The sequence below is a fragment of the Phyllobates terribilis genome, unplaced genomic scaffold, assembly GCF_046119375.1.
Source record: "Phyllobates terribilis strain yellow unplaced genomic scaffold, ASM4611937v1 Scaffold_3__8_contigs__length_932513732, whole genome shotgun sequence".
NCBI classification, from domain to species: Eukaryota; Metazoa; Chordata; class Amphibia; order Anura; family Dendrobatidae; genus Phyllobates; species Phyllobates terribilis.
The window spans coordinates 61,478,635-61,505,624 of record NW_027362763.1 but is presented as its reverse complement, the minus strand read 5'-3'; the positions used below and the strand labels follow the sequence as shown (position 1 = coordinate 61,505,624).

General features: G+C 43.5%; 1 protein-coding gene across 2 annotated transcripts in view; it reads right to left on the bottom strand.

Moving 5' to 3' along the window:
• Nucleotides 1-26,990, bottom strand: part of CYP39A1 (cytochrome P450 family 39 subfamily A member 1) — a 141,520-nt gene that overhangs the window by 8,823 nt on the left and 105,707 nt on the right. Inside the window, exons 11-13 of one of the 2 annotated variants that reach the window (XM_073673921.1) lie at nucleotides 18,589-18,676; nucleotides 5,403-5,490; nucleotides 3,624-3,779 (exon numbers count right to left, since the gene is read on the bottom strand). In XM_073673921.1, the coding sequence (XP_073530022.1) occupies nucleotides 5,419-5,490; nucleotides 18,589-18,676 (160 nt within the window). In that variant the 3' untranslated portion in view covers nucleotides 3,624-3,779; nucleotides 5,403-5,418. Of the gene's footprint in view, nucleotides 1-3,623; nucleotides 3,780-5,402; nucleotides 5,491-18,588; nucleotides 18,677-26,990 lie in introns of those variants that run through there. The other variant, XM_073673922.1, reaches the window with a different exon arrangement.

Here is a 26,990-nt window from a genome sequence, read left to right as displayed (position 1 = left end):
AAAATCTTACACCCCTGGTGAAGCTAGTTTAGCAGCGAAACATGCTTGTGAGTTAGATTGTATCAATTGTTAGTGCAGGAAGAGGGATCTAAGTGTAGTTACAGGGGTGGACACTCTCTCCAAACAGCACAGTTCTGTACATTGTGTCGTAGTCGTTATAAGATACCGCAGCTCAGCTCTTATTGAAGTGATTAGGAGCTGAACGTCGGTACCCAGGAATAGCCACTACACAGTGTACGGAGCTGTGCTGTTGGGCTTGATTCTAACATTCGGTCACCATGTGAGCTGAGAACATCTGATTGGTGGGGGCGTCAGATATCGGACCCCCACCGATCTGGTATTGATATCTTAGTTTGAGGATAGTTCATCAGTCCCGTAAGTCTGCAGAACCCCTTTAATGCCCATATCCTCCCCAAATACAGATCTATGGTGACATCAACTGGTTTCGGGAGTAGTTTTAAAATATATTTTTTTTTAACGCAAGTCTCAAATGTCAAGTGGTGTGTGATTAGCCCCGGGCCGCAGTTCATGAGACATCGTGAATTCAGCGATTCCTGCCTAATTCTATTCTTATTTACATCGCATTAGCCAAAAGAGAATATGGAGTGGGATATGTCACCGCAATTATACAATCCCTGTAAATGTTGAATTTTGCATTTTGGAATTTTAAAAAATTGCCTGGTGTACGCATAGATTACACAGAAAATGTCAAAATAATACAGAACATGAACTTGGCGTCTTATCAGAGATGTAATCACTTTTTCTTAAAGTGCACACTATACATTATATAGAGGTGTAATGTAGAGTGCCTGCAGCTACATAAAGCAGCCCTTCTTCAGGATCGGACACTCTTTCTATAGTGCATTGTTTACTTGGCTTGAGGACCCTAACCACTGATATCTAGGCCTTGTCTAGTACTATTACTTGGGAAGTATTTGGTGGTAGTACTGTTATAGCACAGGATGGCACTTGTCATATGTATGTATTTTTTACTTGTGTGCAAATAACATTATATAGTGCCCAAAAATTGCCCTTTATAGTTTATTAATAGCACCATATTATCCATAATATAATGTCAACACAATGTAAAAATAACAATTATATGACGCTTAAAGGGGAACTTCACTTGCCATAAACACTTCATTATTTTACCTGGTATAAATGCTGCTTTTCTCCCGAATCCGGCATTGTATTTCTTTTGTTCCTGAGCCTCTCCATTCCTGAGATATGGCTCCTTCTTCCTTGTATATAAAGATAGTTTTTGAGAAGTGGGTGTGGTCCTCAACTCTTCTCTGGGGGATGTCTTCTTTAGGACCACACCCACTTCACTATCAAGGATAGATGCATATATTAGGAATAGGAAGCCATATCTAAGAAAAGGAGGGACGCAAAAACAACTGAAGAATATCGCCGGATTCAGGAGAACAGCGGCACTTACACCAGGTAAAACAATTACATATTTATGACAAATAACAATTCCCCTTTAAACATCATAGAACGGTTGTTTTTACATTGTGTTGACATTATATTGTGGATAATATGGTGCTATTATTACTGAATTGAAAGGAACCATTATTTAGACACTATAACTGTTATTTGCGCACTATATTGGTATTATGTACTATATAGCGGTATTATGTGACCACTGGATTATTTGAGCATCTTTAAAAAATTTTAAAGGTTATTGCTGTGCTTTAGCTTCTAATTTTTGTGATAGATGATAAGTGTATGATTTGCAACCAGTATCTGCTGCAAGTTTCTTCCGTGTTGGTCTCCCTTTCTTCAAATAAAGAGAAAAGTCCAAATAATGTTTAGCCCAAATGCCTCAAAAGGTTAATCTGACCCAGTTAATTTATGAATATAATCCACTGGAGCACGGAGAAGCAAGAAGTGACGTAAAGAGCTAATTTTTTTTTTTTTACCACATATCGAGCTCATGCCCTAATCTAGATATTGCCTATGTTGCCCCCTCATCACACTCCACAATCAGTACAGGCCACTAAAAATCCCAAAATAGAGACACAGGCCTCCTAAAAAATGCAGACCCCAGACCAGATCCATAAAAAGAAAAAAATAGATCCCACAGAGGCCCCCTAAACAATTATCAACCCTACATAATATCCCAAGTATTACAGATCCCCAAAACAAATAGATACTTAAACACATACAGACCCAGACCATACCCCCTAAACAAATACAGACCCCAGACCATACCCCCTAAACAAATACAGACCCCAGACCATATATTCTAAACAAATACAGACCCCAGACCATACCTCCTAAACAAATACAGACCCCAGACCATATCTCCTAAACAAATACAGAACCAGACCATATATCCTAAACAAATATAGACCCCAGACCATATATCCTAAACAAATATAGACCCCAGACCATATCTCCTAAACACATACAGACCCCAGACCATATCTCCTAAACAAATACAGACCCCAGACCATACCTCCTAAACAAATACAGACCCCAGACCATATCTCCTAAACAAATACAGACCCCAGACCATATCTCCTAAACAAATACAGACCCCAGACCATATCTCCTAAACAAATACAGAACCAGACCATACCTCCTAAACAAATACAGACCCCAGACCATATCTCCTAAACAAATACAGACCCCAGACCATACCTCCTAAACAAATACAGACCCCAGACCATATCTCCTAAACAAATACAGAACCAGACCATATATCCTAAACAAATATAGACCCCAGACCATATATCCTAAACAAATATAGACCCCAGACCATATCTCCTAAACACATACAGACCCCAGACCATATCTCCTAAACAAATACAGACCCCAGACCATACCTCCTAAACAAATACAGACCCCAGACCATATCTCCTAAACAAATACAGACCCCAGACCATATCTCCTAAACAAATACAGACCCCAGACCATATCTCCTAAACAAATACAGACCCCAGACCATATCTCCTAAACAAATACAGACCCCAGACCATATCTCCTAAACAAATACAGAACCAGACCATATATCCTAAACAAATATAGACCCAGACCAGTCCCCCTAAGCAAATGCAGACCCCAGACTATAACCCCTAAATAACTACAGACCCCAGACCATATCTGCTAAACAAATACAGATCCAGACCAGATCGTACCCGTTTCACTCATACTGATCCCCAAGATCATACATTGGAACAAAACCTAAAGAGAGGATGATGCCTCATGTAATACTCTTTGGTTGAGGACCCCCTGCCCTACCGGGGTTAACAAGGGACTGCTCACCTTTTATAAACTATATAATTGTACATATCCCAAACACAGGGAAGGAAGGAGGCTTCTGTTACTGGTGTCATGTGTCCTGTTGCAGGATGCCTAGTCAGAGACTTGAAGGGTTGTAGGTGCACCAGTAGAGCCAGTAATACCATGGTATGGAGAAACTCCCGAAACGCGTCAGCGAAACTTCAAATATAAGATATTATACGCGCAGCCGTCTCTTCAATGAATCAGGAGTCCTCTTGGCAAGTCTGGAATATTAGTAAAGAATAGTAGGTGCGAGACTAGTACAGAGCTGGGGGTGAGCTCACCATGCACCACAAATAGCTTCATCTATATATAAAAAAGGGCTTACTGAAATATTTGTATTATAATCATCACATTTTTAATTACGTAATATTGTAGCTAACATCAATAAAAAATAAATTAGTATATCATCATTTCTAAAAAGAAGAAAAAAAATAGAAAAACAGAGTCTGAAATGGAGAGTCTTGTAGATACTTCTCTGCAATCAGGACCTAGAGAGAAGACAACATGAGATACTTTGGTTACCCTAAAATTATAAATCAGTGATACCTCATCAATCCCGAAACTGAAGGGATCTATATGGTGACTTAGCTTTTGATCCCCCTTCGCCGCCCAACTGTGTTTTCGGGTGGAGCACCATTAAATAAGGAAAACTAAACCAGCGTGGAGACCCCCTCATTCTTGGGATCAGTGGATGACCCGGAGGTCAGACCCCCCCAATAATTATATGATCGTACCAATCACTATATAAGATGGAAATACGCCTGTTATATAAATTAAATCTAAAATTAGGAAGCGTCATTTTTTTGGCCACTGTTTCGTTGCTCCTAAGGCGATGGTCACACAACCATTTTCTCTCCATCCGAGAAAAATCGGTCCGTTAGGCCAATCACACTCTGATCAGACTTTGATCATTTGTGGATTTTTTCGCTTTGCTGATGAGTAGATAATAAGGTCCAGTCCAGGAACTGTATTTAATGCGTTTTTTAAACGACGCGTTTCGAATTATACACACTTCTTCCTCAGGGTATAACCACATGTGACATGTGGTTGTATCCTGAGGAAGAAGCATGTGTACTTCGAAACATGACATGTGGTTATATCCTGAGGAAGAAGTGTGTGTACTTCAAAACGGATCGATTAAAAAACACATTAAATACAACATGTGGTTATATCCTGAGGAAAAAATGGGTGTGTGCTTTGAAACGCGTCGATTAAAAACCGTATTACATACAACATGTGGTTATATCCTGAGAATGAAGTGTGTGTACTTCAAAACGCGTCGATTAAAAAATGCATTAAATACAACATGTAATTTTATCCTGAGGAAGAAGTGTGTGTACTTCGAAACGCATCAATTAAAAATGTATTGAATAGAACATGTGGTTATATCCTGAGGTATAAATGTATTTCGAAACACGTCGAAAAAACTCATTAAATACAGATCATGGTCTGGACCTTATTATCCATGGATACCACTTGTCCGATTTTAAATGGTCGTTCTGGATGAGCCCTTATAGGAAGAATTTTCTCTTCTTCGCTTTTGACAAACTTTTCAGTAAATGGCCCTACATAATTGATAACAGGCTGCTCCCCTGCTGAGACTGTAAGCGATCAACTGTGATCATTAGGTGAATTGATCCTCAAGTGTTCTGTTTCTCTGCAGCGCCACCACAGGTGAAATGAAGCATTACACAGTTCTCATTGAAATCAATGGTTTGTGTAATGCATGCACATCATGGATTCTCCTGAGCAAGAAATGCTTCTTACAGCTGACCTCCATGTTGGAAATGAAATAAATATAGATCCTCTTCTAACAAGACATTTGATAATGTGTTTTCTAAAGCAGACAAGCCCCTAAAAAGGGACTAGCCCACCTTAAAAACGTCTCAACTATCCCAAGAGCGGCGCTCTAAAGTGTCCAGTTTGAATGGAACAATCATCCCAAGACCAATGCTCCATTCAAATGTTGAAGTCCAGAACCAGGATCGCTGGATTGATGGGGTTCTCAAGGGTCAGACCCTCAGCTATCAACCACTTTGTCAGCCCCCTTTAAGTTTAGACTACATTGTTCTGTATGCAAATAAAATGCCATAGCTTCCCCCAATACTTACATTTCAAGTTCTATCATCATTCCCTTAGTTTGAACCGCACACGACAAGGTCCGTCCGGTTGCTGCGTTCCTACCAAGTGTAGATTGCTCTGCAAAACATTATAAAAGTGCAAATGTTCACGATATACAAATATGGCAGCTTATAGGAACCAGAAATCACAATTCTCCAGGTGGCAATAATGGATATGAAATCGGACTAATAAAGAGGAACCGAAAAATTATTCATTGGATGGCACTGGTGGAAAATTCTGAGACCGAAATTTGCAGCTCAGATCTGTAGCTTTGAGCTACAGAGGGTCTTCGTCTCACCAAATGGGGGGAGGGTCTTTGTCTCACCAGATAGCGGGGGGAGGTTATATTGTCTCACCAGATAGCGGAGGAAGGTCTTTGTCTCACCAGATAGTGGAGGAGGGTCTTTTGTCTCACCAGATAGATGGGAGGGTCTTTGTTTCACCAGATAGCGGGGGAGGGTCTTAGTTTCACCGGATAGCGGACGTGGGTCTATGTCTCACGAGATAGTGGGGGAGGGTCTTTGTCTCACCAGATGGCAGGGGAGGGTCTTTGTCTCACGAGTTAGTGGGGCAAGGTCTTTGTCTCACCAGATAGCGGGGGTGGGTCTATGTCTCGCGAGATAGTGGGGGAGGGTCTTTGTCTCACCAGATGGCAGCGGAGGGTCTTTGTCTCACGAGTTAGTGGGGCAAGGTCTTTGTCTCACCAGATAGCGGGGGTGGGTCTATGTCTCGCGAGATAGTGGGGGAGGGTCTTTGCCTCACCAGATGGCAGGGGAGGGTCTTTGTCTCACCAGTTAGTGGGGCAAGGTCTTTGTCTCACCAGATAGCAGCAGTGGGTCTTTTTCTCACCAGATAGTATGGGAAGGTAATTGTCACAGCAGATAGCGGAGGGGGGGGGGTCTTTGTCTCACCAGTTAGTGGGGCAAGGTCTTTGTCTCACCAGATAGCGGGGGAAGGTAATTGTCTCACCAGATAGCGAAGGTGGGTCTTTGTCTCACCAGATAGCGGCAGTGGGTCTTTGTCTCACCAGATAGTGGGGCAAGGTCTTTGTCTCACCAGATAGCGGGGGAAGGTAATTGTTTTACCAGATAGTGGGTGGAGGGTCTTTATCTCTTTGCTCCTGGTTTCCTGTCATTCTTCATGCTGCTTAACAATTCAGGGCAGGCAAACACAATGCATGCTGAGGAGGTAAACAAAGTCCCAGTACATATAGTGCTGGCAGAATGGCAATGAAAATATTCACTCTTTTTAGTGAGTGGTTCTTTAAGTTACAGGGCAAGAGAATTGGGACAGTCCCTGGACGCAATAGACTGATATGTGCAACAAAAGCAATTGCAGCTTGTTGTGGGGGATGAAATCAGCAAAATAATGCTTTTTCTACAGTTTTTCTTGGAAAAGGACAGTTATTCTTTAAGAAATCTGATGTCACCAGATTGTGTTATTTCCCTGAGGTTGACATAAGCAATAAAGTTACAAGAACTGAGCAGAAAGCAATAATCAGATAAATCCATTGTTCATCTCTTTATCTCTCTCCATACTGAGATCACTAATCTTTCGGTGCTTTATTGCCAAGAGATCTTGGCTTCTCTTCTAAAAAGCCACCAGATGCACGGACATTTTCTCTTTACATCTGTTCTCGGAAAAGGACACAGACGTCGAGTCGAGGGAATACGATGTACGATGCAGGAAGCGCGCTCTGTTATTTGCTAAGTGGCGGACAATCTGGCCATGCTTGTTCACGCTCCGATATTCGTGTTATTGCCAATCAAGCTTGGATTTCGTCTTTCATTATTTTTTGATGATTTAAAAAGTAAAATATAATCAGCTTGCCTCAATGAAGAAAAAAAAATATGTAAGAGTTTTTAGTTTATTTCCAGGGTGCTCTGTGGGGGCAGGGCCATAGTTAGGCAGGGGTGAGGCATGGGTCCTGGATGCCATGTCATAGGCCAGATACCAACAACTGACAACTTAGAGCTTCTAAAACTTAACATGGATAAAACCAAATTCATCATCTTTCCACCATCACACTAAATCCCCCCAACTGACTTATCCATCAAAGTCAATGACTGCTCATTCTCCCAGTCCCGCAAGCTCGGTGCCTCGGGGTAACCCTTGACTCTGATCTCTGCTTCAATCCACATATCCAAGCCCTTTCCACTTCCTGCCGACTACAACTCAAAAATATTTCCCGGATCCGCACATTCCTCAACCACGAATCTGCAAAAACCCTAGTGCACGCCCTCATCATCTCCCGCCTCGACTACTGCAACCTCCTGCTCTGTGGCCTCCCTTCCAACACTCTCGCACCCCTCCAATCTATCCAAAAACTCTGCTGCCCGACTAATCCACCTGTCCTCCTGCTATTCCCCGGCCTCCCCCCTCTGTCAATCCATTCACTGGCTCCCCATTGCCCAGAAACTCCAGTTCAAAACCCTAACCATGGCATACAAAGCCTCCACAACCTGTCTCCTCCATACATCTGTGGCCTAGTCTCCCGGTACTTACCTGCACGCAACCTCCGATCCTCACAAGATCTCCTGCTCTACTCCCCTCTTATCTCCTCTTCCCACAATCACTTACAAGATTTCTCCCGTGCATCCCCCCTACTCTGGAACTCTCTACCCCAACACATCAGACTCTCTCCTACCGTGGAAACCTTCAAAAGGAACCTGAAGACCCACCTCTTCCGACAAGCCTACAACCTGCAGTAACCACCGCTCCACCATACCGCTGCACGGCCAGCTCTACCATCACTTATTGTATCCTCAGCCATCCCTTGTAGATAGTGAGCCCTCGTGGGAGGGTCCTCTCTCCTCCTGTACCAGTCGCTGACAAGCTTTTCTTCCAGATTATTGTAATTGTTCTTGTATTATACCCCTTTTCACTTGTAAAACTCCATGGAATAAATGGCGCTATAATAATAAATAATAATATATATTTTACAGTTGGACAATTGCTTTAAACTTTATTACTATTTACTTTATTGCTGAAAAGTCCGATTCTGACATGAGCTTTTTTGGAAAACACTAAATCCCAGCTGCGTACTGACACTCTGGCCCCTAACCCTTATGCATATAGGTTATATACCTACACGTACATGACTGAGGGGGGGCACACTTTCTTTTTTTACAGTCCCCCTAACATCCATGTGTCCTCTTTCATCACCTTATCCTGCCATAAACACCTTCTGGGGCTGCTGCCATGTGTTATCACGGTGAAGCCTTATGCGCTGTGATTTATGCTCACGGCTCAGCTAGGTTTCTGTTACTATCTATAGTGTTCTGGGGGCTGTCGCTCAGGTCCTTGCTGATATTTTATGCAGAAGAAGCCTATAGATATTTTTTACATTTTCTTATTCTTCACTGATATACAGTACAGACCAAAAGTTTGGAGACACCTTTTCATTTAAAGATTTTTCTGTATTTTCATGACTATGAAAATTGTACATTCACACTGAAGGCATCAAAACTATGAATTAACACATGTGGAATTATATACTTAACAAAAAAGTGTGAAACAACTGAAAATATGTCTTATATTCTAGGTTCTTCAAAGTAGCCACCTTTTGCTTTGATGACTGCTTTGCACACTCTTGGCATTCTCTTGATGAGCTTCAAGAGGTAGTCACCGGAAATGGTCTTCCAACAATCTTGAAGGAGTTCCCAGAGATGCTTAGCACTTGTTGGCCCTTTTGTCTTCACTCTGCGGTCCAGCTCACCCCAAACCATCTCGATTGGGTTCAGGTCTGGTGATTGTGGAGGCCAGGTCATCTGGCGTAGCACCCCATCATCACTCTCCTTCTTGGTCAAATAGCCCTTACGCAGCCTGGAGGTGTGTTTGGGGTCATTGTCCTGTTGAAAAATAAATGATGGTCCAACTAAACGCAAACCGGATGGAATAGCATGCCGCTGCAAGATGCTGTGGTAGCCATGCTGGTTCAGTATGCCTTCAATTTTGAATAAATCCCCAACAGTGTCACGAGCAAAGCACCCCCACACCATCACACCTCCTCCTCCATGCTTCACGGTGGGAACAAGGCATGTAGAGTCCACCGGTTCACCTTTTCTGCGTCGCACAAAGACACGGTGGTTGGAACCAAAGATCTCAAATTTGGATTCATCAGACCAAAGCACAGATTTCCACTGGTCTAATGTCCATTCCCTGTGTTCTTTAGCCCTAACAAGTCTCTTCTGCTTGTTGCCTGTCCTTAGCAGTGGTTTCCTAGCAGCTATTTTACCATGAAGGCCTGATGCACAAAGTCTCCTCTTAACACTTGTTGAAGAGATGTGTCTGCTGCTAGAACTCTGTGGCATTAACCTGGTCTCTAATCTGAGCTGCTGTTAACCTGCGATTTCTGAGGCTGGTGACTCGGATAAACTTATCCTCAGAAGCAGAGGTGACTCTTGGTCTTCCTTTCCTGGGGCGGTCCTCATGTGAGCCAGTTTCTTTGTAGCGCTTGATGGTTTTTGCAACTGCACTTGGGGACACTTTCAAAGTTTTCCCAGTTTTTCACACTGACTGACCTTCATTTCTTAAAGTAATGATGGCCACTCGTTTTTCTTTACTTAGCTGCTGTTTTCTTGCCATAATACAAATTCTAACAGTCTATTCAGTAGGACTATCAGCTGTGTATCCATCAGACTTCTGCACAACACAACTGATGGTCCCAACCCTATTTATAAGACAAGAAATCCCACTTATTAAACCTGACAGGGCACACCTGTGAAGTGAAAACTATTTCCAGTGACTACCTCTTGGAGCTCATCAAGAGAATGCAAAGAGTGTGCAAAGCAGTCATAAAAGCAAAAGGTGGCTACTTTGAAGAACCTAGAATATAAGACATATTTTCAGTTGTTTCACACTTTTTTGTTAAGTATATAATTCCACATGTGTTAATTCATAGATTTGATGCCTTCAGTGTGAATGTACAATTTTCATAGTCATGAAAATACAGAAAAATCTTTAAATGAGAAGGTGTGTCCAAACTTTTGGTCTGTACTGTATGACCATGGGGGACTGAGAAAGGTCTGGCATAATTGTGGAGAATGCCATATTTACTAGGCTACAAGCCCATTTTTCTTACACTTGCAAAGAATTGAGAAAAAAAATGGAATGTGGATTTATAATAGGATAAAACTATAAAAAAAATGCAGAAAAAATGCAGTAATCAGAGGAGATTGCTGCACAGAAAATCCAGAATGTAGAATATTTTTATTCCTCTGTCCGAGCTGTAGTTTTGAATGTCTCTATTTATTTTACCATAAGGGCTGTAGGAAAAAAAATTCCAAGTGCAAAAAAAACCCAACAAAAAACAATTCCACCAATGTTTTTTCAAGTTTAGTTTTAACACTGTTCATTATATGATAGAAATGATCCTGTGCCATGATTTTCTGGGTCAGATTAAAGCAATTCCAAATGTTTAGTTACTTTTATTTTTTTTGAGTTGAATAAAAAAATTAAAAAATTGGTTTGTAGTGCCATATAGGGAATCCCATAACTTTTTAATTTTTCCTATTGTTACACTTATATGAGGACTTTTTTTTTGAGTGTCGAGCTGTTTATTTTCTTTCTTTATTAGCGCTACTTTGCAGTTTATACAATGTTTTATTAACTTTATATTGCATTTTTTGGGGCGAGGTAGAGTGACCAAAAAACAGCAATTAGAATGTTTTTTGTTTGTTTTTTTTCCTTTACAGCATTTACCATTTGGGTGAAACAGTTTCATAGTTTATTGGATCGGACTTTTACAAAAGTCGCGATATGGAATTTTTATTTATTTATTTTTGAGTCTGACAATATGGCTGGCAGCTCGATGGCTCAGTGATTAGCACTGTATCTCCTTCCAGAGAGATGCCGCCGGCTTTCAGTCATGGGGGCGTGCACAGAGGGGATTCAGTCATCTGTAAGTAAACCCTGAGACTTTGACAGTCGGCTAAGTGGCACATCTGTGCAGAGTGAGCTGTCAGAGTACCGGGGCGTGATTACAGCATAGTGAGCGGTGCAGTGACCGGTGACTGGGGCCCATAGTCCATACACGCCCCCATGACTGAAAGCTGGTGGCTCCTCGGAGGAAATAAGTTTACTTTCAGCATTGTAACAGTATTTACCTGCGGATTAACCCTAAATCTGCAGGTAACTAGCCTCTACTGGGGTGACAGATTCCCTTTAAATGGTTTAGAATGCAGCAATCAGAGCGCAGCTCCGGTCACTGCTGGCTGTGCAATACAACCCCTGAGCTCGATCCATACAACTCACATGGGACCTGTGACAAAAATGTACATCATCAGTATTTAAGGAGTTAATTAATTTTAATCTTCTTCCTGTAACTTGTCTCTTCTGGGATTCAAACTCAGGACCTGCTGCATGGAAGGCAGAAACCTTAACAGTGAGTCACAGAACAGCAAGCAGCCAAAATGTTTCCCTATAGATACAAATAAAATAAAAAAAAGTTTTAAAGGGTCGTACCGACGAGTGGATGGAGACGTGAGCGGGTGTATGGATCCATAGAAAGTAGCTGAGTCAGTACAGGATTCTGCTCTCGTCATGGCTGAAGAGGGACCTGCCCATATCTGTGTCATCTTGTCTATCTCCTCCTCTTCACATCAGGACACTTGCATAATAAAATGAGCAGACTAGTCACGGCCTATTATAAAATCAGCACACTTTGATGCTGAAATACTCTGTGCTGTTGTAGGGTCCTGCTCTTTTCACTATTTAAACCTCACCCTGTTAATCTTCTTCTTCCCATCCTAACCCTTCCAGTATCACATGTGAGGACAGGTCACTGACTCCCTCAAGGCCTGCACACTCCTCCCACGCTGCTGTCATCAGGCCTATTTTCCTATGAACCTCTCCAAGGTGCATATATAAGGCATAATGCAATAAGGAGACTCGGTCTTGTATAAATGCATCTCAAGAAGGCTGAGAACCAAGACACTGAGCCGTCTGGAGCGACCGAGAGAGACAAACCCGGTGTTCTGCCAGCCTGAAATCCAAGCAGGCGGCCGCAGTTCAGAGAGCTCATTTCCGAAAGTACAGTATTTGTTTTCCTGCTCACTGTCAATTCTGTTTTCCCATTAAAGAAATAGTCCAAGAAACTCGAGAAGGCGGCTGCGGTTTCATGGCCCTGAAACTTCATGCCTGGAGTTCCCATTGTGAGGCGATATTACAGTATTCAGTCTACAGCCTGCACTCATTACACAGGTCACAGTATATACTGCATGTATGTACACAGTGACTGCACCAGCAGAATACCGAGTGCAGCTCTGGAGTATAATACAGGATGTAACTCAGGATCAGTACAGGATCAGTAATGTAATGTATGTACACAGTGACTGCACCAGCAGAATAGTGAGTGCAGCTCTGGAGTATAATGCAGGATGTAACTCAGGATCAGTACAGGATCAGTAATGTAATGTATGTACACAGTGACTGCACCAGCAGAATAGTGAGTGCAGCTCTGGAGTATAATACAGGATGTAACTCAGGATCAGTACAGGATCAGTAATGTAATGTATGTACACAGTGACTGCACCAGCAGAATAGTGAGTGCAGCTCTGGAGTATAATACAGGATGTAACTCAGGATCAGTACAGGATCAGTAATGTAATGTATGTACACAGTGACTGCACCAGCAGAATAGTGAGTGCAGCTCTGGGGTATAATACAGGATGTAACTCAGGATCAGTACAGGATCAGTAATGTAATGTATGTACACAGTGACTGCACCAGCAGAATAGTGAGTGCAGCTCTGGGGTATAATACAGGATGTAACTCAGGATCAGTACAGGATCAGTAATGTAATGTATGTACACAGTGACTGCACCAGCAGAATAGTGAGTGCAGCTCTGGAGTATAATACAGGATGTAACTCAGGATCAGTACAGGATCAGTAATGTAATGTATGTACACAGTGACTGCACCAGCAGAATAGTGAGTTCAGCTCTGGAGTATAATACAGGATGTAACTCAGGATTAGTAATGTAATGTATGTACACAGTGACTGCACCTGCAGAATAGTGAGTGCAGCTCTGGAGTATAATACAGGATGTAACTCAGGATCAGTAATGTAATGTATGTACACAGTGAATGCACCTGCAGAATAGTGAGTGCAGCTCTGGAGTATAATACAGGATGTAACTCAGGATCAGTAATGTAATGTATGTACAGAGTGACTGCACCAGCAGAATAGGGAGTGCAGCTCTGGAGTATAATACAGGATGTAACTCAGGATCAGTACAGCATCAGTAATGTAATGTATGTACACAGTGACTGCACCTGCAGAATAGTGAGTGCAGCTCTGGAGTATAATACAGGATGTAACTCAGGATCAGTAATGTAATGTCTGTACACAGTGACTGCACCAGCAGAATAGTGAGTGCAGCTCTGGAGTATAATACAGGATGTAACTCAGGATCAGTACAGGATCAGTAATGTAATGTATGTACACAGTGACTTCACCAGCAGAATAGTGAGTTCAGCTCCGGAGTATAATACAGGATCAGTACAGGATAACTAAAGTATTTATGAAGTGACATATACAGTGGGGGAAATAATTATTTGATCCCTTGCTGTTTTTGTAAGTTTGCCCACTGACAAAGACAGGAACAGTCTATAATTTTAAGGGTAGGTTAATTTTAACATTGAGAGATAGAATATCAAAAAAAATCACATTGTATAAATTAGATACATTTATTTGCATTTTGCAGTGAGAAATAAGTATTTGATCCCTCTGGCAAACAACACTTAATACTTGGTGGCAAAACCCTTGCTGGCAAGCACAGTAGTTAGACATTTTTTGTAGTTGATGATGAGGGTTGGGCACATGTCAGGAGGAATTTTGGTCCACTCCTTTTTGCAGATCATCTCTAAATCATTAAGATTTTGAGGCTGTCACTTGGCAACTCGGAGCTTCAACTCCCTCCATAAGTTTTATATGGGATTAAGGTCTGGAGACTGGCTAGGCCACTCCATGACCTTACTGTGCTTCTTTTTGAGCCACTCCTTTGTTGCCTTGGCTGTATGTTTTGGGTCATTGCCTTGCTGGAAGACCCAGCCATGACCCATCTTCAATGCTCTTACAGGAAGGAGGTTGTTGGCGAAAATCTCACGATACATGACCCCATCCATCTTCCCTTCAGTGCGGTGCAGTTGTCATGTCCCCTTTGCAGAAAAGCACCCCCAAAGTATAATGTTTCCCCCACCATGCTTCACGGTTGGGATGATGTTCTTAGGGTTGTACTCATCCTTCTTCTTCCTCCAAACACGGCGAGTTGAGTTAATGCCAAAGAGCTCAATTTTTGTCTCATCTGACCACAGCACCTTCTCCCAATAATTCACAGAATTATCCAGGTGTTCATTGGCAAACTTCAGATGGGCCTGCACATGTGCCTTCTTGAGCAGGGGGACCTTGCGGGCACTGCAGGAATTTAAACTTTTAAGGCATAATGTGTTACCAATGGTTTTCTTGGTGACTGTGGTCCCAGCTGCCTTGAGATCATTAACAAGTTCCCCCCGTGTAGTTTTAGGCTGATCTCTCACCTTCCTCATAATCAAGGATACCCCATGAAGTGAGATTTTGCATGGTGCCCCATATCAATCTCAATTGACAGTCATTTTGTATTTCTTCCATTTTCTTACTATTGCACCAACAGTTGGCTCCTTCTCACCCAGCGTCTTACTTATGGCTTTGTAGCCCATTCCAGCTTTGTGCAGGTCTATGATCTTGTTCCTGACATCCTTAGAAAGCTCTTTGGTCTTGCCCATGTTGTAAAGGTTAGAGTCTGACTGATTAATTGAGTCTGTGGACAGGAGTCTTTTATACAGATGACTATGTAAGACAGATGTCTTTAATGCAGGTAACGAGTTGATTAGGAGCGTCTAACTGGTCTGTAGGAGCCAGAACTCCTAATGGTTTGTAGGGGATCAAATACTTATTTCTCACTGCAAAATGCAAATAAATTTATCTAATTCATACAATGTGATTTTCTTGATTTTTTTTTTGATATTCTATCTCTCAATGTTAAAATTAACCTACCCTTAAAATTATAGACTGTTCATGTCTTTGTCAGTGGGCAAACTTACAAAAACAGCAAGGGATCAAATACTTATTTTCCCCACTGTGGCTTGACATTGGGCCTAACCATTAATGTTAGCCTAATTATGACGGTTGTATTAGATCAGTCCTTTAAACAAATCATCTTTCACCTTTTCGTTAGAAGTTATAGCTCTAATAGTTGCTTTCCAGGAAAGATAGCAGCGACCTACAGATTGTGCCATGAAGTTGCAGAAGTTAAAGGACCCTTAAGTCTGCGGTCTCCAGCCAGTCGGCATCTTGCGCCCCACGCACAGTGTTATATGATACAATACCACTCAAGGTCATCATTCTTTCAGCGGGGTGGACCAAATCCAGTGCATACACAGCTATCAACACTCATTTTCCCCTTTCAATCTGTGATTCATATGACAACAATGAGAAATATGTGAGGCAATGGATGGCATCACATCACACTGCCGCGCTCAGGGGTGACCCGGACTTTCCACTGTGACACTGGACTGATTAAGTTAACGAGATGCCACATTATACTTCATGCCAAGGGGCTCAATTAACGAGTGAAAACAAAGTGGAGGTGGCCCATAATGGATTACGGTGAGCAGCCCCATAAAATATTAAAGAGCATTTTCAGCTAATCGAAAAGAATCCTGGAGCCTTCGATCTTCTATAGTTTCTGGGAAAGTTGGGTGATGATTTTTCATATTCATGCGGTACTGTACAGGCTGGTCGGAGTGTGATCTATGGGGTTCTGCTTTTTTATTAATGATATAGAAGACAGGATTAATTGGGTCGTTTTTTTTTTCTTGTAGATGACATGAAGCTGTGTAGTAGAATGGAGTCTATGGAAGATGTTCATAAGTTACAGGCTGATTTGTTTGGGAATCCACTTGGCAGATGACGTTCAATGTGGGTGAATGAGAATGCTTGTATCTGAGTACTAATACCCTGAGGACACCAATTATTCTAGGTGGAGTAAAACTAGGAGAGTCACTTGTAGAGAAGGATCTGGGTGTACTTGTAGATCATAGACTAAACAGGAAGTAATGTCAATCAGCGGCTTCTAAGGCCAGCAGGATATTGTCATGTATTATGTAACACCGGTGTCCCTGCATGGTTCCTCTCTGTCTCCTTGGCAGGAACGTCGACACACTCATCACCACAGCCACAGTGGTATCTCCTGCTCCGCCTCCCAGGTTCCATGTACGTCGCTCAGGTCTTCCAGCAATTTTCTTAGGGCGTGTATGCGCTCTCCGCTTTTTAAAGGGCAACACGTATACTCTGGAAATGTCCCCAGCTGGGAGGCGTTAGGTATTTAAGGCACCCTTCCCTGTAGGGAGGTGCCTGAGCAACTTCAGTACCTAGTGAGTCTTCAACCTACTAGTCCATTGTCAGGTCCCTGTTCCCGTTCTGCGATCCTGTACCTGTCCAGTGATCCTGAGCCCATCCTATCTGAACCAGTAGTTGTGTCTGAACCTGATCTGTCTGAACAAGCCGTTCTGTTTGAACTGGCACCAGTATCCATACTGCCAGTGATCCTGTCCTTCCTGACGCTCCAAGTCCATACCTGCATCCCTGAGCCCTGAGGTCAGCTGCTGCAGCACTGAGGACTGCCCTGGAGTGGTACCTGGCGGCTACCTGCAGCACAAGCCTAACTCCACCATCAGAAACTCTAGTGAAGAACCAGGTAGTCGCTTAGCTACGACCCTCCAGGGTAAGCCCGGCCCATGGCGCAGTGGGTCTACACCCACCAGCGTGACATATTATAAGAGGCACGGGACAGGGACTAATACTAATAATACGATCACTTTACAAAGCGTTGGTGTGACCCCATCTGGAATATGCAGTTCAATCTGGACATCAGTTCATAGAAAAGAGGCCCTGGAGCTATAAAAGGTACAAAGAAGAGCCACAAAACTAATAATGGACCTGGAGGGTCTTAGTTATGAGGAAAGTTTTATTTAGTCCTGGGAAGAGACATCTAAGGGGGGGGGGCATAATTAACTTGTAAAACTACATAAATTACTCATAAAAAAGTATGTTCAAAAGCAGTTTCATGTAACACCCTCACAAAAGATGAAAGCCGCGCTACCTATGTCTGGAGAAAGAATGGTTCAATCTCCAGAGGATACAAGGCTTCTTTACCATGAGGACTACTAATCTGTGGAATAGGTGACCTCAGCGGTAACTGTCGATGGTTCATAAAAAATTATGTTAATGTGAAAAGTTATTTTCTGAATGTTTGGTTCAGTGGATCGACAATTGGCATCAGGAGAGAAAGATTAGCTCTTCGGGGGCGGGCCAGATCGTATATTGTGGTTGTACCTTTATAATTTCACATCCCTTGGTTAAACTTGATTGACATTTGTCTTTTTTTCAATTGTACTAACAATGTAACATCATTTTAGGGAGCATCAAGTAGATCACCACTACATAAAACAATTTTAAGAGAAAATTATATGAATGAAACCATTTTATTTGGTACTATAGGTATAGCATTTTTTCCCTGGGCCATTTCTCATTATTACACATAATAGAATTTATGGACATCTATGGTTGATTTCTTTGTCTGTGTCGATTTGATGGGTTATTACCGATATCTGGTGAGAATTTCATGTCAATAGCACCTTTAGAAATAGATTTACTTAGAAAATTGGTGACGTGTTCCATACTTATTTCACCCGCAGTATTGTGAATACTTCTCAAAAAAAAATATTAGGCACAAAATCTCCAAACCTTGAGGAGCATCCAAACCCTACATTCTGTACATGTATTTTACAGAGAGATGTTCCATCTAAAAACTAAAGATATTTTGGCCTGAAAAAGTTTTCCTCGCAGCTTTAAGAGATAAGCCGACCTTATCGACACACTATAACTGTCTCAGATGATAAAGAGGGTCAATTAACTGGTGTCAAGAGGGTCAAATGGGCCAAGCAGATGCAGCCAAGTCCGGCTGACATCACTATTTCCATGGCTCCTTATCCGGTGGCAGCTGCTGATTAATAAAGGGAAATACTTCACAACAGATCTGGAATGTCGAGAATATTTTTTTTTCTTGGTGAGGCTGTCGAATGTAATAAGAGATATGAAATATTAAAAAAAAAAAAAAAAACATTGACAAGTACCTCTCTGGGAACGGGATCCAAGAGCTGGAATTCATACTTGTGGAGCATCAGAACAAGCAGCATTTGGATTTCCATGAGAGCGAACCATCTGAATAAAAGTATATATATATATATATCAGTCTTATAGGCAAGAATCAAATGCAGAAGAAGTCCTACAACCTGGAGTGGGGCAGATACGCCCAACCTATGGATCCCACACTCTTCCATAGAGCCGAGAGAAGCTTTCACATTCCTCCTGGCTAATTACATTGGGCACTGTTTTGTCTGCAGTATTATCGTAAGGAGAACCGCAAGCAATGGGATGGCCCCGGATTTTTATGTATAGATCTCCCGAATAGAAACGGAGCAGATCAGAGCCAACAAAGTCTCGAAATTGTACGGACAAAGAAATGGGAAAGCAAGAAAGCAAGTTCAGGATTGTGTGGTTACGAAATGTACAAAATGAGGGAAAAAAGGATCTCAGCTCTGTCACTAAGAGGGAAAGACTTACAGGACATGACAGTCAAGAAGGCGGCAATAGTGACATCACAGAGACAAGGCAGAAGCAGTGACATCACAGGGAAAAGACAGGTGCAGTGACATCACAGAGACAAGGCAGAAGTAGTGACATCACAGAGACAAGGCAGAAGCAGTGACATTACAGAAGCAGTGACATCACAGGGAAAAGACAGGCGCAGTGACATCACAGGGAAAAGACAGGCGCAGTGACATCACAGAGACAAGGCAGAAGTAGTGACATCACAGAGACAAGGCAGAAGCAGTGACATCACAGAAGCTGTGACATCATAGGGAAAAGACAGGCGCAGTGACATCACAGGGAAAAGACAGGCGCAGTGACATCACAGAGACAAGACAGAAGTAGTGACATCAGAGAGACAAGGCAGAAGCAGTGACATCACAGGGAAAAGACAGGCGCAGTGACATCACAGGGAAAAGACAGGCGCAGTGACATCACTGAGACAAGGCAGAAGTAGTGACATCACAGAGACAAGGCAGAAGCAGTGACATCACAGAGACAAGGCAGAAGCAGTGACATCAGAGAGACAAGGCAGAAGTAGTGACATCACAGAGACAAGGCAGAAGTAGTGACATCACAGAGACAAGGCAGAAGCAGTGACATTACAGAAGCAGTGACATCACAGGGAAAAGACAGGCGCAGTGACATCACAGGGAAAAGACAGGCGCAGTGACATCACAGAGACAAGGCAGAAGTAGTGACATCACAGAGACAAGGCAGAAGCAGTGACATCACAGAAGCTGTGACATCATAGGGAAAAGACAGGCGCAGTGACATCACAGGGAAAAGACAGGCGCAGTGACATCACAGAGACAAGACAGAAGTAGTGACATCAGAGAGACAAGGCAGAAGCAGTGACATCACAGGGAAAAGACAGGCGCAGTGACATCACAGGGAAAAGACAGGCGCAGTGACATCACTGAGACAAGGCAGAAGTAGTGACATCACAGAGACAAGGCAGAAGCAGTGACATCACAGAGACAAGGCAGAAGCAGTGACATCAGAGAAAGAAGGCAGAAGCAGTGACATTACAGAAGCAGTGACATCACAGGGAAAAGACAGGCGCAGTGACATCACAGGGAAAAGACAGGCGCAGTGACATCACTGAGACAAGGCAGAAGTAGTGACATCACAGAGACAAGGCAGAAGCATTGACATCAGAGAAACAAGGCAGAAGCAGTGACATTACAGAAGCAGTGACATCACAGGGAAAAGACAGGCGCAGTGACATCACAGGAAAAAGACAGGAGCAGTGACATCACAGGGAAAAGACAGGAGCAGTGACATCACAGAGACAAGGTAGAAGCAGTGACATTACAGAAGCAGTGACATCACAGGTAAAAGACAGGCGCAGTGACATCACAGGAAAAAGACAGGAGCAGTGACATCACAGAAACAAGGCAGAAGCAGTGACATCACAGAAGCTGTGACATCATAGGCAAAAGACAGGCGCAGTGACATCACAGAGATAAGGCAGAAGCAGTGACATCACAGAAGCAGTGATATCACAGGGAAAAGACAGGAGCAATGACATCACAGAGACAAGACAGATGCAGAGAAGCAGTGACATCACAGAGACAAGGCAGAAGCAGTGACATCATAGAAGCAGTGACACCACAGGGAAAAGACAGGAGCAGTGACATCACAGAGACAAGGCAGAAGCAGTGACATCACAGAGACAAGGCAGAAGCAGTGACATCACAGAAGCAGTGACATCACAGGGAAAAGACAGGCGCAGTGACATCACAGGAAAAAGACAGGAGCAGTGACATCACAGGGAAAAGACAGGAGCAGTGACATCACAGAGACAAGACAGAAGTAGTGACATCACAGAGACAAGGCAGAAGCAGTGACATCACAGAAGAAGTGACATCACAGGGAAAAGACAGGCGCAGTGACATCACAGGAAAAAGACAGGAGCAGTGACATCACAGGGAAAAGACAGGAGCAGTGACATCACAGAGACAACGGAGAAGCAGTGACATCACAGAAGCTGTGACATCATAGGGAAAAGACAGGCGCAGTGACATCACAGGGAAAAGACAGGCGCAGTGACATCACAGAGATAAGGCAGAAGCAGTGACATCACAGAAGAAGTCACATCACAGGGAAAAGACAGGAGCAGTGACATCACTGAGACAAGGCAGAAGCAGTGACATCACAGAAGCAGTGACATCACAGGGAAAAGAGGAGCAATGACATCACAGAGACAAGACAGAAGCAGAGAAGCAGTGACATCACAGAGACAAGGCAGAAGTAGTGACATCATAGAAGCAGTGACATCACAGGGAAAAGACAGGAGCAGTGATGTCTCAAGGACCCGATAGAAGCAACATCATCACAAGGACCTGATAGACAGAGTGACATATCACAGAGACAAGACAGAAGTAGTGACATCACTGAGACAAGGCAGAAGCAGTGACATCACAGGGAAAAGATGGGAGCAGTGACATCACAGAGACAAGGCAGAGGCAGTTACATCACAGAAACCCGACAAAGGCAGTGACATCACAGAGACACATGACAATAATAGTGACATCACAAAGAAACAGGACAGAAGCAGTGACATCACAGAGAAAAGACAGAAGCAGTGATGTCTCAAGGACCCGATAGAAGCAGCATCATCACAAGGACCTGACAGACAGAGTGACATATCAAAGAGACAAGACAGAAGCAGTGACATCAAAGGGACAAGGCAGAAGCAGTGACATCACAGAAGCAGTGACATCAAAGGGAAAAGACAGGCGCAGTGACATCACAGAGACAAGACAGGCGCAGTGACATCACAGAGACAAGAGACAAGACAGAAGTAGTGACATCACAGAGACAAGGCAGAAGCAGTGACATCACAGAGACACATGACAATAATAGTGACATCACAAAGAAACAGGACAGAAGCAGTGACATCACAGAGAAAAGACAGAAGCAGTGATGTCTCAAGGACCCGATAGAAGCAGCATCATCACAAGGACCTGACAGACAGAGTGACATATCAAAGAGACAAGACAGAAGCAGTGACATCAAAGGGACAAGGCAGAAGCAGTGACATCACAGAAGCAGTGACATCAAAGGGAAAAGACAGGCGCAGTGACATCACAGAGACAAGACAGGCGCAATGACATCACAGAGACACAGAGACAAGACAGAAGTAGTGACATCACAGAGACAAGGCAGAAGCAGTGACATCACAGAGACAAGGCAGAAGCAGTGACATCACAGGGAAAAGATAGGCGCAGTGACATCACAGGAAAAAGACAGGCGCAGTGACAGCACAGAGACAAGACAGAAGTAGTGACATCACAGACAAGGCAGAAGCAGTGACATCAAAGGGACAATGCAGAAGCAGCGACATCACAGAAGCAGTGACATAAAAGGGACAATGCAGAAGCAGTGACATCACAGAAGTAGTGACATCACAGGGAAAAGATGGGAGCAGTGACATCACAAGGCAGAGGCAGTTACATCACAGAAACCCGACAAAGGCAGTGACATCACAGAGACACATGACAATAATAGTGACATCACAAAGAAACAGGACAGAAGCAGTGACATCACAGAGAAAAGACAGAAGCAATGATGTCTCAAGGACCCGATATAAGCAACAACATCACAAGGACCTGAAAGACAGAGCGATATATCACAGAGACAAGACAGAAGCAGTGACATCAAAGGGACAAGGCAGAAGCAGTGACATCACAGAAGCAGTGACATCAAAGGGAAAAGACAGGCGCAGTGACATCACAGAGACAAGGCAGAAGTAGTGACATCACAGAGACAAGGCAGAAGCAGTGACATCACAGAAGCTGTGACATCATAGAGAAAAGACAGGCGCAGTGACATCACAGGGAAAAGACAGGCGCAGTGACATCACTGAGACAAGGCAGAAGTAGTGACATCAGAGAAAGAAGGCAGAAGCAGTGACATTACAGAAGCAGTGACATCACAGGGAAAAGACAGGCGCAGTGACATCACAGGGAAAAGACAGGCGCAGTGACATCACTGAGACAAGGCAGAAGTAGTGACATCACAGAGACAAGGCAGAAGCAGTGACATCACAGAGACAAGGCAGAAGCATTGACATCAGAGAAACAAGGCAGAAGCAGTGACATTACAGAAGCAGTGACATCACAGGGAAAAGACAGGCGCAGTGACATCACAGGAAAAAGACAGGAGCAGTGACATCACAGGGAAAAGACAGGAGCAGTGACATCACAGAGACAAGGTAGAAGCAGTGACATTACAGAAGCAGTGACATCACAGGGAAAAGACAGGCGCAGTGACATCACAGGAAAAAGACAGGAGCAGTGACATCACAGGGAAAAGACAGGAGCAGTGACATCACAGAAACAAGGCAGAAGCAGTGACATCACAGAAGCTGTGACATCATAGGGAAAAGACAGGCGCAGTGACATCACAGAGATAAGGCAGAAGCAGTGACATCACAGAAGCAGTGATGTCACAGGGAAAAGACAGGAGCAATGACATCACAGAGACAAGACAGATGCAGAGAAGCAGTGACATCACAGAGACAAGGCAGAAGCAGTGACATCATAGAAGCAGTGACACCACAGGGAAAAGACAGGAGCAGTGACATCACAGAGACAAGGCAGAAGCAGTGACATCACAGAGACAAGGCAGAAGCAGTGACATCACAGAAGCAGTGACATCACAGGGAAAAGACAGGCGCAGTGACATCACAGGAAAAAGACAGGAGCAGTGACATCACAGGGAAAAGACAGGAGCAGTGACATCACAGAGACAAGACAGAAGTAGTGACATCACAGAGACAAGGCAGAAGCAGTGACATCACAGAAGAAGTGACATCACAGGGAAAAGACAGGCGCAGTGACATCACAGGAAAAAGAGAGGAGCAGTGACATCACAGGGAAAAGACAGGAGCAGTGACATCACAGAGACAACGGAGAAGCAGTGACATCACAGAAGCTGTGACATCATAGGGAAAAGACAGGCACAGTGACATCACAGGGAAAAGACAGGCGCAGTGACATCACAGAGATAAGGCAGAAGCAGTGACATCACAGAAGAAGTCACATCACAGGGAAAAGACAGGAGCAGTGACATCACTGAGACAAGGCAGAAGCAGTGACATCACAGAAGCAGTGACATCACAGGGAAAAGAGGAGCAATGACATCACAGAGACAAGACAGAAGCAGAGAAGCAGTGACATCACAGAGACAAGGCAGAAGTAGTGACATCATAGAAGCAGTGACATCACAGGGAAAAGACAGGAGCAGTGATGTCTCAAGGACCCGATAGAAGCAACATCATCACAAGGACCTGATAGACAGAGTGACATATCACAGAGACAAGACAGAAGTAGTGATATCACTGAGACAAGGCAGAAGCAGTGACATCACAGGGAAAAGATGGGAGCAGTGACATCACAGAGACAAGGCAGAGGCAGTTACATCACAGAAACCCGACAAAGGCAGTGACATCACAGAGACACATGACAATAATAGTGACATCACAAAGAAACAGGACAGAAGCAGTGACATCACAGAGAAAAGACAGAAGCAGTGATGTCTCAAGGACCCGATAGAAGCAGCATCATCACAAGGACCTGACAGACAGAGTGACATATCAAAGAGACAAGACAGAAGCAGTGACATCAAAGGGACAAGGCAGAAGCAGTGACATCACAGAAGCAGTGACATCAAAGGGAAAAGACAGGCGCAGTGACATCACAGAGACAAGACAGGCGCAGTGACATCACAGAGACAAGAGACAAGACAGAAGTAGTGACATCACAGAGACAAGGCAGAAGCAGTGACATCACAGAGACACATGACAATAATAGTGACATCACAAAGAAACAGGACAGAAGCAGTGACATCACAGAGAAAAGACAGAAGCAGTGATGTCTCAAGGACCCGATAGAAGCAGCATCATCACAAGGACCTGACAGACAGAGTGACATATCAAAGAGACAAGACAGAAGCAGTGACATCAAAGGGACAAGGCAGAAGCAGTGACATCACAGAAGCAGTGACATCAAAGGGAAAAGACAGGCGCAGTGACATCACAGAGACAAGACAGGCGCAGTGACATCACAGAGACACAGAGACAAGACAGAAGTAGTGACATCAAAGGGACAAGGCAGAAGCAGTGACATCACAGAAGCAGTGACATCAAAGGGAAAAGACAGGCGCAGTGACATCACAGAGACAAGACAGGCGCAGTGACATCACAGAGACACAGAGACAAGACAGAAGTAGTGACATCACAGAGACAAGGCAGAAGCAGTGACATCACAGAGACAAGGCAGAAGCAGTGACATCACAGGGAAAAGATAGGCGCAGTGACATCACAGGAAAAAGACAGGCGCAGTGACAGCACAGAGACAAGACAGAAGTAGTGACATCACAGACAAGGCAGAAGCAGTGACATCAAAGGGACAATGCAGAAGCAGCGACATCACAGAAGCAGTGACATAAAAGGGACAATGCAGAAGCAGTGACATCACAGAAGTAGTGACATCACAGGGAAAAGATGGGAGCAGTGACATCACAAGGCAGAGGCAGTTACATCACAGAAACCCGACAAAGGCAGTGACATCACAGAGACACATGACAATAATAGTGACATCACAAAGAAACAGGACAGAAGCAGTGACATCACAGAGAAAAGACAGAAGCAATGATGTCTCAAGGACCCGATATAAGCAACAACATCACAAGGACCTGAAAGACAGAGCGATATATCACAGAGACAAGACAGAAGCAGTGACATCAAAGGGACAAGGCAGAAGCAGTGACATAACAGAAGCAGTGACATCAAAGGGAAAAGACAGGCGCAGTGACATCACAGGAAAAAGACAGGCGCAGTGACATCACAGAGACAAGACAGAAGTAGTGACATCACAGAGACAAGGCAGAAGCAGTGACATCACAGAGACAAGGCAGAAGCAGTGACATCAAAGGGACAATGCAGAAGCAGTGACATCACAGAAGCAGTGCCATCAAAGGGACAAGGCAGAAGAAGTGACATCACAGAGACAAAACAGAAGTAGTGACACCACAAAGACCTGACAGAAGCAGTGACATCAAATAGAAAAGACAGAAGTGACATCACAGAGACCATACAGAAGTAGTGACATCACAGAAGCAGTGACATCAGAGACCAGACAGAAGCAGTGACATCACAGAAGCGGTGACATCAGAGACCAAACAGAAGCAGTGATATCAAAGAGAAAAAGACAGATGCAGTGACATCACAGGAAGAAGGCAAAACCAGTAACATTGTATTAGAGGGTTTAAAACAACCAGTGAGATCACAGAGGGAAGACAGAATTAGTAAAATTTCAGTTTGTTGGTTGACAAAGTGACATGACAGTGAGTAGACACAACTAGTGACATCACATCAGAAAAAAACACTCACTGACATCACTAATATGTTTGGTTCCCTATTCTCTCAGTCTTGTTACTAGTTCAGTGACATTACAGACAAGGCAGAACCTGTGATATCACAGAGGACACAGCTAGTGATGTCAGAGGTAAAAGAACTTCACGAGAACTGCCAGTGACATCAAAAAAATATGACATCACTGATGGAAGATGAAACTGGTGACTTCAGAGAGAAGCCAGAACTAGTGACATCACAGGAAGATGACATAGTATAAAACTGCTGACATCATTTTATTTATTTTTTTATTTATTTTACTCACTTTTATAGCACCATTAATTCCACAGCTCTTTACAGACATTATCGTCGCTGTCCCCATTGGGGCTCACAATCTAGATTCCCTATCAGGATGTCTTTGGAGTGTGGGAGGAAAACAGAGAACCCAGAGGAAACCCACGCAAACACGGGGAGAACATACAAACTCCTTGCAGATGTTGTCCTTGGTGGGATTTGAACCCA